General features: G+C 41.5%; 1 protein-coding gene and 2 non-coding genes across 3 annotated transcripts; 2 read left to right on the plus strand and 1 right to left on the minus strand.

The window, feature by feature from the left end:
• The first annotated feature begins 2,379 nt into the window (after positions 1 to 2,379).
• Positions 2,380 to 2,592, plus strand: LOC116675197 (small nucleolar RNA U3). The gene has a single exon (XR_004328320.1). It is a non-coding gene; the product is annotated as a small nucleolar RNA U3 (small nucleolar RNA).
• A 2,748-nt stretch (positions 2,593 to 5,340) lies between these two features.
• LOC116675199 (small nucleolar RNA U3) lies at positions 5,341 to 5,555 on the plus strand. The gene has a single exon (XR_004328322.1). It is a non-coding gene; the product is annotated as a small nucleolar RNA U3 (small nucleolar RNA).
• A 3,497-nt stretch (positions 5,556 to 9,052) lies between these two features.
• On the minus strand, positions 9,053 to 10,387 carry LOC116675190 (trace amine-associated receptor 13c-like). Its single transcript, XM_032507205.1, has 2 exons — positions 10,211 to 10,387; positions 9,053 to 9,868 (listed from the first exon to the last, which is right to left on the minus strand). The coding sequence occupies exons 1-2, from the start codon at positions 10,385 to 10,387 to the stop codon at positions 9,053 to 9,055; spliced, it is 993 nt and encodes a 330-aa protein (XP_032363096.1).
• Between the last annotated feature and the right edge of the window lie 2,855 nt (positions 10,388 to 13,242).

Genomic DNA, 13,242 nt, shown 5'->3' on the forward strand with positions numbered 1-13,242 from the left:
TATGGTCAAATGAAGCTTCATTAAGCTTTCTGAACAATGTTCTTCATTTTCTGAACACATTCACTCAGTAGTGTTTTTATTATTGGTTGTGTATCTGTGATGCCCTAGAGGTGCTCTCAGTCCAGCACCTCTCACGCTCATCTTTGTTGTTTTACTCTGTCCAGCATAAATCACTGACACCATACCTCACACTCATCCATGCATACACCTTGCATACATGTATACAACCTTTGCACACAGTCTTTTGTCTCCCTTTTCATGGGGTCATGACAAAGCATATAGGGTCAATTTAGCCTTTGTGTGAGTACATATGTCTCCACATACATTGGTTTTATTAAGATTGACGACCAAATTGTTAGTTTTTCTGAGATTTTCCCAACCATTGCAATGCCTTTTGTGCCTCGTTGGCGCAGTAGGCAGCGCGTCAGTCTCATAATCTGAAGGTTGTGAGATCAACCCTCCCACGGGGCAGGTGTTTTAAAAAAAAAAAACAAAAAAACACTACTGCTGCTAAAAATACAGTGACAGGTGGTTGAACACAAGCACATGAATGAAATTTGTCATTCTTTGGTTATTTCTGAGAGGGATACAATGAAAGGAATTATTTAGAGTGGTAGCAAACCAATGAAAAGGGTTATAGACCATAAATGGTATGTCCTGGACATACTATCCAAGCAGGGAGACGAGTACAGAGATTTGGCCGCTAGCAAGATGGATGTAGGTTGCCCATTGTTCATTTAGACTTACCAGCAACATTGTTATGATACAAACCTGCTTGAAAAAAACAGTCACAATTCTTTTTAAAGACTTGCGCATGGAACAACACATGATATGATAGCGTCTGAATTGTCCATGTCCATACAAGCATGTCAAATGGACAACTCATCTAGCAGAATGTGCAACTCTACGGCTGAACAGGGACTTGAACCCTGGACCCTCAGATTAAAAGTCTGATGCTCTACCAACTGAGCTACCCAGGCTTCAAAAGCAAGTGACTGTGGAAAAAAACCATGTGCTGAACTACAGAATAAAGTGCAAGTAAATGAAGACCATTGAGCTGTTGCCATGATCACAGTCTTCTGGACAGCAGGAGGGTAGACCATAATTTGCACAATGCAACACCAAATGTTATTGCACAAACTGGTTGAAAATTGGCCAAAAAGGTTAATTAAAAAGCTCAAAGTCACAGCTCATCATGGCGACTAGCAGACTGTGAACATCCAGCAAACCTGCATGACAGATGACATAGCGAGCACTTCATACATACACACAATCAAGCTGTTGCCTTACCAGGGACTTGAGCTGTGGTTTTCTTTTTCGCTCAAAACGTTGACAGCCTAATGCAATTTTATGGCTACAGACAAATAAACTTTACTGCTAGTTGGTACAATAAAACAACTCTCCCTCTGATCAGCTTCCTCTTGACGGAAAAAATCCACCAGATGACTTGCCATCCAAGCAGGGAGATCAGCACAGAGATTTGGGTGCCATCAAGATGGATGTAGGTTGCCCATGGTTCATTTAGAGATAGCACCCGCATTGTTATGATGCAAACCTGCATAAAAAACAGTCACATTTCTTTTTAAAGACTTGTGCATGTTACTTAAATGATACAGTGTCTGAAAGTGTTAAGGATTGCCAAAGTGTACAATTATCATGGCATCAAGCAAAATGTGCAACTGCACGCCTGAACAGGGACTTGAACCCTGGACCCTCAGATTAAAAGTCTGATGCTCTACCGACTGAGCTACCCACGCTTCTGAAAAAGAGGGCTGTGGGAAAAAGAAGTGCCGTTATTCTTCCTAAACCCAACCGTCCCATTGTTGTCCCACATGTCAGGTTACACACAAATATGCCCGTTTCGTTATTTCGTTAATTATTTGGCTGCTGGCTTTTCCTCCTCTTCCTCATCCCAGTCAGTCGCCGTAGTTCTAGTGCCAGGCTGAGACTTCGCTCCCCAGTGTGACGTCATCGCCGAATTGACTTAATAAACCAGCGAATACTAAAAATGACCAAAAACTAACTTTTAACATTATTGGAGACATTTAAAAAAATGATATATACATATCTTGAGTGCTTTTTGTACCCAATAATCAAACAGTGGTGGTTAACCCGCAACATTCTGAGACCAATTAATGCAAAGAAAGGACTGGAGCATTTATTGGAGAGAATAAGTAGGCTGACACTGAAGTATTGAGACAACCGTGACTGAAAATCTAATTCAATCCACATATCGGTCTTCTTAAAGATCTAAATAGATTTTCTCACCTCAGAGTCATCTGGAGCACGTAACGATTAGCTTCTGTCCCTCTGAACCCTGAGTGACAATCACCCTGCAGTGAATGAGATGCAGTTTCCCCCCCCTCCCCCAGTCTAACCAAGACTATACTTTCAGGGATCATTTCTAAAGTTTTTGACTTGAGGAATGTGTTTCTAAAGTGCTTGGTCTCGCTGACCACGATGATGAGTCGTGATATTCCTTTCTGAGCATGAAGCTGACAGAGAGTAATGATTCACTTCATATGCTCTGTCATTGATGATTGTTCTTTGCTTCTTTATGGAGCATGAGGAAGGGAATATGATCTGAGTGGTAGGAGCAGATATGTAGAAATTAACATGTGTGAAGGTAACCAAATATGCTAAGTTATAGTCAGTCTTGAAGTATGTTTAGTCCATGGTGGACAAGGTTCCTTGAAAAGGTTAACACCTACCTTCTTGACTTTAATGTCTTATGTCCAGTGTAAAAAATTAAACCGAGTTAAACCATGATTCAATTTTATTTCTACCTTTGCTTTTCCTACTTTGACATGTAAAAAAAGGTGCGTTGTTTGAAAGCCCATCTCTACACATCCATGTCCACTCCCACAGGTGTTTCCATTTGACTAATCAGACTGTGTGGCCTTTACAGGCTGCTTAATGACATGTATTAAAGGGGTGGAACGGTACACTGAAGTCCCGGTGGACAGGATGGCATGTTGTAACGAGGTTTGCGTACATACAGCAAATACTTGAAGCCAGGTTACTCTACGAGTGGATACGGGGCATTGAAGGTGATGTGGAAATCCTGATTGATTCAGTGATTTTTTGGCCTATTTGTATTGGATCTAAAGGCTGGTTAACCACTGCAGGGAGGAGACGTTGGACAGTTTTTTTTGTCGTTCCAGTGATTGGCATGTCTGGGTGATGGCGTTGTTGGATATGTGTTAGCATGTTGGATGTATTTCCACTCATGTACCAACAACGCCGGCCCACAGTCCTCGTTTTATCCACCACTTTTTCACTGTACCACTGGAACTGACTGGGAAACCAAAGTTTCCCCGTGGGTCACCACTACTCGCCGTAGGAGAGGCTGCTCTTCCTTAGTGCTGCTGGCTCGGACTCATATGAAGGGAAATATGGGGCAAAAGGTGAGAGCTTGCAGAACAAAAAAATCTGAACTTATATGTTTAAACTTGCACTTGTAAAAATAAAATTTGGACTTATTCACACACGTGTGATCTTTGATGTCACACAATGGAAAAAAAACACGAGAGCTTGTAAAAAAATCTGAATTTGTAATTTGCACTTGTAGAAAATATGCACACACAGAAGTCACAGAAAAAATATTCACAAATGTGTAGATTGATATTTCCATGAACAGAATGACAGCTGCAAGCGTGTAGTGCAACATTTACTGTGTACTTTTTTTTATTCTGGTTCATTTTCCATCACAACCACAACTCAGTGATGACAACCTCTCAGATTAATTTGTACCTGTGGACTGAGTCTGTGGACCTTTGAGCCAACAGGACGGGGGGAAATCAGGGTTCTATCACCAGATGAGGGACAACTCTGTCTGTCTTATTCATGTAGCATGGAAGCTAACGTTAGCTAACTAGCCAACGGCCGGGCCAACTCACAATCAGACTGAAAATTGTTCTTGAAAAAAATGCTAATGAATAGTAAAAAAAAACTAAAAATAACACTTTAATATATTTTTTGTTCTGCCTATGCACCCCCTGTCTGCACTTTGTATATCACATTTCACTTTTCTGGTTAGACACAAATTGCATTTTGTTGTCTTTGTACTTGTACTCTGACAATAAATGACAATAAAGTTTAATCTAATCTAATCAACAACAAAAAAAGATGGATGTCTTTGCACAAGAGCAGTACACACAAGTATGCGCCGTTTGGGACGTCATTTTCTCTAACATCTTCCTATTATTTAACCCTCTGAGACCTAAGGTCATTTTATAGCTCATTGTCCGTCTGCTTCTATTTCTACAAAAGCTTGTAAAACATCAACCCGGGTATCTACAGTCAAGATATCAACATCATTTCTTTCAGAACAAACTGGGCTATTAGAATATTTGTGCTGCACTGAGGTCATTTGAATGTTAAAATGGTTGTAGGGCCTTAAAGGGAACATTAATCTTCCAGATATGTATTGATATCACACACAGAGCAGTACGAGCTGAGCAGTCTCCTCTAAAACACTTCTCATATGTCCTGGGAGTCAAGAAAGAAACATTAGAACTTCTACAACTATGCATTTATTTTAGTTTAATTTACCCAACAGAACAGCTTCGGAGTCATTAGAATGAGTTAAGTGGTGGTCGTCTCACTCCCCCCTAGCACCTGTGAGCTGGACCCCCCCCCCCTTGTGACTTTCAGTCAGCGAGTCGCCGTCTCAGCGGAAGTGTAGCGTGATATCAGGTCTTGCTAACAAGGTAGCGATGGATTTCTTTTGGTGTTTTTCACAGCATTGCCATGACTGAGCCGATAAAAGGGAAACAGAAACTTAAGAAAGCATTGTTGGAGGAACAGAGAAAGAGGAAACTGCAGACTGACCGAGGGAGGAGTCAGACACAAGGAAACAGAGGAGCCGCCAAATATCTATTCAGAAGCTGGAGGTGGAGCTCGATAGACAAAACCTGCGAGCAAATAGCGAGAAACAGCCAAGAAATGGCCAGAACTGCATTGCTCCCCTTTAATTGAAGTGTTTTCCTCTTCACTGAGGTGTGGAGGTTGGAACAGTAGCTGAAGTCTAAATGGAGCAGGTTCAACCATCCTTTGGTCTGGGAATGAAGAGCTTGGTCACTGTTAAGAACCAGTATTAATGCAAAGAAAGGACTGGAGCATTTATTGGAGAGAATAAGTAGGCTGACACTGAAGTATTGAGACAACAGTGACTGAAAATCTAAATCAATCTACATATCGGTCTTCTTAAAGATCTAAATAGATTTTCTCACCTCAGAGTCATCTGGAGCACGTAACGATTAGCTTCTGTCCCTCTGAACCCTGAGTGACAATCACTCTGCAGTGAATGAGATGCAGTTTCCCCCCCTCAATCTAACCAAGACTATACTTTCAGGGATCATTTCTAGAGTTTCTAACTTGAGGAATGCGTTTCTAAAGTGTTTGGTCTTGCTGACCGTGATGTTGAATTATGATATTCCTTTCTGAGCATGAAGCTAACAGCGAGTAATGATTCACTTCATATGCTCTCTGTCACTAATGATCGTTGTTGTTTCTTTATGGAGCATTGAGGAAGGGAATATGATCATAGTGGTATTAGTAGATGTGTGGAAAATTAATGTGAATAAACATGACCAAATATGCTAAGCTATTTAGTTAACCACAGTTATAGCCAATCTTGAAATATTTGTCTTGTCCATGGTGGACAATGTTACTTGAAAGAGGTTAGGGTTACCTCAGTGACCTCCACCTGGGAAATTGACGACAATCCCCCATCATCCTCTGCCTCTACCACAGAGGACGTGTCAGCTGGATTTAGGAGTTCCTCAAAGTGCTCCTTACACCGCTCTATTACCTCCTCAGTTGAGGTCAACAACGTCCCATCCTTACTGTACACAGCTTGGATGATTCCTATAATCTATAAACTACTCTGCAGTAGATGAATCTTTTTTAAAGTCCGTCTGCTATTACGAATGTTTGAGTCTGAACTCGGACTTGTCTAGGACTTGACCATTGGTCTTGCCAAATATTCTAGTTGGTGTTGAACGAGTCCAGAACTTTCTCCTTAAAACAACACCATTGAAGTGTGCTTATTCACAAAACAGGTATTAGTTTACTTCAAAATCTATCTAGATAGGGCACTGACATTGGTCCCCTATACTCCTGGTTGCATCATATGAGCCTGTATTAGTATTATTATTATCAGGGGCCGAGCAGCTGTGGTATTATTTCTTCTTCTTCTTTTTCTTCCTAAGAAAACCATGTTCCCATGCACAAAACTCACCAAACTTTGCACATAAGTCCAGGCCTATGCTAAACTCAATCAGTGCAATTTGTGTGCTAAGTGTCCTGATGGTGGCGCTACAACAGCCATCTAAAATTCTAAACTTTACAGTCCATCACTCTCTTCTTAAACCTATTTCCTCCCACATGTTGCTTTCATTTGACACCAAATTTGAGCAACTCTATCTCCTAACTATCGTCCACAAATTCACCTTTCAGATTTTTTATTCATCAAAAACTAAACATTTTACTGCTTACAGTACTATGAACTAATGATGCAATTTCTTTCAAAATAAATATTTGATGTTCCTGGAAAAAACACCCAAAGATCATTGTAGATTTGATTTGCAAAATTTCAGAATTTTATCTAAAAAAAGTTGTTTAAAAAGAAAATCTACGCACTGCAGTCAATGCAACATACAGCATCTTAAACATCAGTTTGCCATTTATTGATCTATTTTAAAATTCTGCATTTTCACGCGAGCCTGCCCCTTTTCTACTCGGTGTTCAATGCCACTTGTGACATCACCCAGATGATAGCTCCCTGAGACCTGAACCTGCAAACGGCCTCAAAGGGTCTGACTCTGGGCACCTGGTTTTGGAAGATGATCTTACATGTATCTAATCAGGCATTGTGCTGCATCATGCAACAGCCCTGCATATTTTAAATGTGTGTCTGCATTGACACACCTGATTCTGATTAACAATCAGTCCAGTTCCTGTTAAGCAAAGCCATGTTACTGAGGCAACCCAGGCTGACCCAATGAAATACAGCCAAAAGGTAGAGGAGTCATCACCTGGACAACAGCTCCCTGAGATCAGTGTTGGCCTTTGGGCCGAAGATTACGACTTCAAACTGTCACAATGTCGCAGCTTATACATAATCAGCCGTTGGGTTTGGGGCACCGTCCCTGCATGTTCTAGATGTTTCTGAGCATCAGCACACCTGTCTGAAATGATCAGCTCATTAGTTTGTGTCCTAGGTAAATGTGCCACTGTGTACTCTGGCACACAAAATCAAAGATATTTTAATTAAGAAGACTTAAATAATTAACTGTTTGAATGGTTATGATTATAGATCACGTATTAATAATTTTAGACCTCTTCCTGCGCATAGTTTGAACTATTTTACTTAACTATCTTACACGTGTTTGCTGTTTCCTTTCCCTCTTTTAGCTTGATTTGTGCAAGTAAGCTACACAACAGGCCAACTGGTTCAGTATTGATGTTACTCTTTCATCTTGATCTTTAGTTTTCGTAGTGGGTTTTGGAGTGTCACTTGGATCCATTCCCACTTGTTAAAGATTCTGCCTTCATCATGTCTTAAGCTACTATTGTGCTTTCATCCTTCTGGTGTATGTTATGTGTACCCACATCCATCTTATCACAGTAGTTCTAAATAGACTACATTTTTGGTCCTTTTGATAAAGTGAAAAAAACAGTTTCCATGGTAGCAGTCAGTAAGAGTGTCTTGCTCTTACATTTACTTTTGGGTGAACTATATTTCTCAGTTCTGGGATGAGTGTGATTGGCCACATTTGATATACCTTACGTACCTGAGGAAATTTCTAATAAATCCCTTGATGATTAGTGGACGAGCAGTGAAGCTTTTTTGATTTTGGCCACAGACACAATGTCACTGAGCACTTTGTACTGTGGATTCTTCAAGACATGTGATAAAAATGTGAACCTTTTGTATTTTTCAGGGACACCTGTGACACCTGTCCATAGCCTAATTTAGTTCCTGCAGTGTTGTTACACTGTACTTGCTTTTGGATCATTACAAAAAATAATACAAAGTGATTATCTTAAAATAAAAGATATAGTATCTCTTGCATTGCATACATTATGAACAGGTATTTAAGTGGTCTTGAAGAGGATTCTATTGTTCTGTCTCTCATTTGGACTGGGTCTTGACTAATCCTGGTCTTGGACTTGACAAAGGACTACACCACTATTCATCTTATCATCACAACTGCTTTCCTTCATTTCTAGCCTGCAAAATACAAGTCAACAGCTCCATCTTCTGGCGAGTCAGCAGAGTATTTTATGAATTAGTGGTGACCCGGATTGTCAGTCCAGATTACATCACATAGTGTAAAACATCAATAAAAAGACAAGACATCACATTATGAATAAGTCTAATTTATTATTGTATCTCATGCTACCTACAGTGGGGTTTGAAAGTTTGGGCACCCCAGGTAAAAAGTTATATTAATGTGCATAAAGAAGCCAAGAGGGATCAAATGAAAGATTAGACCTTCGTATAATATGTCACAAAAAGTTAGATTTTACTCTAGATAATCTTTTTAAACATAATGTTGTTTAAATTCTTTCCAAAAGAACATCATAGTGCTTCATCTATTTGTGTCACAGAATCAAGAAATGTTATACACGGTCAAGTATAAATGGCACTTTGGCAAACCTGTGTTCCTTTTCTCTACTAGACAGGAAAGTGGGGCTGTTTAGGGACATTTTTTTCTCTGTGCTCTGACCGAACAGAGACATAAATGCAAAGATTTAGGAGCTCTTTTGTTGTGTTGGGATGAAATGTTCCCTAAGTGTCATACATGTGTGAATTTAAAGCTTGCATTAAACCAGGTGATTACCTAGAAACAGTATATGGTGCTTATGACTCTTTCTTTAAATGCAGCAGCATCAGAGAGACACAATACACAACAAGATAAAGCTGAAGAACAGACCTGTCAGTTGTTGATCATACACAATTTAAACTTAAAGAAAGGAAAGTATATCTTCAATTTCTCTATTTTCATTGTCATTCCTTTAATACTTAGTCCCTCCATAGCCTCTACAACATGTTGGTCTCACGAGAGCCAGGCTGCAGTATCTGAAGAGTAACAATGAGTTTAACTGCTTTTCTAAACCAGGGGTAAAACAAGGCATAGATCATAGGGTTTAGACCAGAGTTTAAAAAGTAAAAGATTGGGACAATAAAGGATGCATACAAAGCATTGACCAAGCTGTCACCTGCAAGAGAAACAGAGTAATATGGACAGAAACATATTAGGTACACAACTACCAGAACACCAAGAGTCCTGGCTGCTTTCAGCTCTGATTTCTTTGCCTTTGGAGTCACTGACAGCTGGAGTGTGACAGCTGTAATGTGAGAGCGCATGGCACGAGCCTGAGACACAGCCACGGCAAATACTCTCAGATACAGAGCCACAATGATAGTAACTGGAACAATAAAGGACAAAACCATGTCTACAGCTTTTATGACATAGTCGATGACCAACACACATTCTCCGTAGCAGGAATTATACCTCCTTGGTTGAGTCAGGTCATCCTTCACCAAGAGAAAGCTGTAGGAAGCAGAATAGAGCCAACACAGAAACACACTGAGTTTAACTCTGTTCACAGTGATTCTGGTGTTGTAATGCAAAGGGTCACAAATAGCCACATAACGGTCAACTGATATGAGCACCATGTCACCTAATGAGGATGTGGCAATGATGCTTGAAAGATAATTATAAAGAAAACACACAAAGTCACCAAGAAACCAGCAGGATGTTTTTTTGAGGATTTCTCCCGGCATCAGCACGAGGCCCACTAGAAGGTCTGAGACAGCCAGAGAGAGGAGGAGGATGTTGGTGGGGGTGTGGAGCTGCCTGCAGGGAAAGAGAAAAGTATCACTAAACCAACAACGCTGACAGAACAACCCTAACCAGTTCTCAAAATTAAAAATATAAAATCAACATTAGTTTAAATATTATCCAATCCTCCACATCAGTAAGAGTAGACAGTTAAAATGACTTGGTTGAGATCACGGTGGACAGAAAGCAATGATTAATATCAGTAAGAGAGAGGACATGAGCAACGGTTTCTGGCATCAAAGTCAGACATTTGGAGCAACATTATTCAGAATTAGCTCAAAGACAATTCTTCTAAATATACAACAGCTGTCCACATTTTAAAATCCTGTAGAGAGAAGCAAAGCAGTTAATACCTGCCTGAAGTGGGAGACTGAGATGATTATGAGCAGGTTAAGAGTTACAGTGGTCAGAGAGAGGGAGTACCACACAATGTAAATGAGCAGTGTTTGGGGCCAAGGAGACGAGGGCTTCGTGCAGGAGGTGTTTTGGAACTGTGGAAAGCAGAGCTCGGCTCCGTCCTCAACCTCCATCTGCAGAAGTCTGCAGACAGCTGCAGCTCTGGCAGCTTTCTGAACAAACCTGAGTCATGTAACTGATTTATCTCTCTCTCATTCTCTTCATCCCCTCCTCTTTCTCAGTCCCTGTTTGACTCTGATCCCCTCCTCCCTGACTCTGCACATCCCACCATCATCTTCGCTCTCTCTGTAACCCTGCCTTTTTTCACTGTTTCTCTTCTGTCATTTTCTACCCTTGTTTTCTTTCCTTTGTCCTATTATTAAAATCTTTTCAAGTTCATGAAACAGTAGTTTTGCATTTCCAGCTCTGTTTCTACAGCCATGTAGAGTAAGATCTGGCTACACCACAGCTGCATTCTGGGATAGGAGAAAACAACACTCTGGGTTGTTTGCATTTCTTTAACTCAATCACAATTAACTCAGGAGACACTAAGATCTGGATGTAGAGACGGTGGCTCTGCTAAATAGTCTCGAGTAGGACCTTGGTTTGGTGAAACATTTGCATCTGGCAAATAAAAACGTAAGAAACCATAATAAATCAAGTTAAATTACACAATACAGTAACGTGAGTTATTTAAATTTGCTGGACACATGGTTAAACATCATTTGGTCTTACCAGAGTACCGCCATGTTTACTTTTTCCATAGCAATCTCACCGATAGGCCCAGAAAACTCGTCTGGATGACTCGAATCAGCCAGTTGGAGACCAACAATGTTTCCTCTCTAGCACTTAGCTGAGTGAAGCAGCAGTGAAACAATTCACGACGGTGGATAAACTGTGTCGTTCTCCCCAGCTGACCAAGTACGGTGACTTCTGTCTTCAAAATACCAAGATAGTGTTGGCCTAAAGGCAAACTGGTAGCTTCAAAACAGCAGTCAAACCAAAGGGTGAATTCACTGACGCTCTGTCCACTATATCAGCCAATCAGTGTCTGTTGCAGAGCTACTTGCAGCTAAGGACATGGTATAGGTGTGTGTGCTGGGCCAGGTATCTTGCTTTCCCCAGGTGCTCAATCGTGTCATCACTATGTGGCGTTGGATAGCAATCAAACTTTGACACTGAGTTCAGGTATCGGAAATTAACACAAAACCGTATTGTGGCATCCTTTTTTGGAACCAACACCACTGGATCACTTTTGGAGCGCTCAATGATCCCCAGAGAACATCAGGTCCACTTCTTTTTTCAAGGACACCAAGAGGCGCTCTGTGATCCTGTAACTCATTCGTTTAACTGGAGCCTCCTCTTTTAACACAATATCATGCTCCACCATATTTGTGCAACCTGGGTACTCTTGAAATATTTGACACTTCCATGAAGCTTTCACCTGATTTTATTCATCAGCTGGTAGATGGTCCAGGTCAGGTTCTGCTGGGGCTGCTGAGGGCAGATACTGGTCATCTACCACCTCCTCCTCCTCTACAGCTCTGATCTGTAATACCTCTGCCTTCCTAATCCTTTAACTCCTTTAGGATGTTCACATGCAGCACCCTGCTGGAACGTGGTCGGCTTGCAGTAGAAACTTGGTAGGTGGTGGGTCCAAGTTGCTTCTCCACCTCAAAGGGTCCCTGCCATTTTGCCAGCAGTTCGCTGTCACTGGTAGGCAGCATGACTAGGACTTTCTGACCTGGAACAAAGGTCCTCTGCCGTGCCGACTTATCATTCCATTCTTTCTGGTACCACTGGGCCTCCGCCATGTAATGCTGGGCAAGTTCTGCCATCTTCTGTAGCCTGTCTCTTATCTAAACAACTTAGAAGATGATGTTAACACCCCCCTCCTTCTGCTGGTCCCCTTCCCAGGCCTCCCTAAGCAAGGTCAGTGGTCCCCTTACCTCATGACCATACAACAGTTAAAATGCAGAAAACCCAGTAGAGGCCTGGGTACTTCCCGGTATGCAAAAAGGAGGTAGGGTAGCTATTGATCCCAATCAGAACCAGTGTCATTGATGAACTTATGGAGAATTTGCTTGAGCATCTGATTGAACCCTTCTGTCAGTCCGTCTGTCTGTGGGTGGTAGGGGGTTGTTTGCACACTCTTGATGCTAAGCACTCGGTAAACCTGTTTCAGAAGCGTGGACATAAAGTCCTTTGCCTTGGTCAGTTAAAATCTCACGAGCGAAATCAACTCTAGAGATGAACTGGACCAAGGAGAATGCTACAATCTTTGCTTTGACAGATTTCAGTGGAAAAACCTCTGGGTATCTAGTAGAGTAATCTGTGATCACTAACATGTAGCAGTTTTACTTTTTACTTTTTTCAACTGGACCAACAATATCCATACTAAGACGCTCAAAGGGAGTGCTAACAATGGGGAAGGTTTGAAGGGGAGCTCTACACGGTTCTGTACTTGAAGTCTTCTGGTAATGAGGGCAAGTCCTACAAAATTGAGCAACATCTACCTGCAAACCAGGCCAGTAAAAGTACCATCTAACACGAGCCAGGGTCTTGTGCTTCCCTAGGTGGCCAGCCCAGGGAACAGAGTGACCCAAGAGAAGTACAGTGTCTCGGGCCACCTTGGGAACCACTAGCTGCTTAGCTGGTCCATGTTGATGATAGAGAATACTATTCTGCAGGAAAGACTCCTCCCCGGCACTGTACTCAAACTCACTCCCCACCTCTCTCTCTTTAGCACTGCCCTGTAAATTCACTTGGCTGGAGTCATCCGGTTGCACCTGAACAATGTCTGAAGGTATCTTAAAACCTAGTGGCAAGTCTGAAGTTACTGCAACTGGGAATTTTATGACAGTGTGCTGGAAATTCTCCTTCCTTATTTGCCTGTGTGACTTCCACGGCTTCTCTGGTTGAGTGTCCAGATCTGCATCATAAAAAGGCATGGCACTGAGGGTAACAGAGGGCTCATCTACCAGCTTGG

The sequence above is a fragment of the Etheostoma spectabile genome, unplaced genomic scaffold (genome assembly GCF_008692095.1).
Source record: "Etheostoma spectabile isolate EspeVRDwgs_2016 unplaced genomic scaffold, UIUC_Espe_1.0 scaffold00001626, whole genome shotgun sequence".
Taxonomy (NCBI): Eukaryota; Metazoa; Chordata; class Actinopteri; order Perciformes; family Percidae; genus Etheostoma; species Etheostoma spectabile.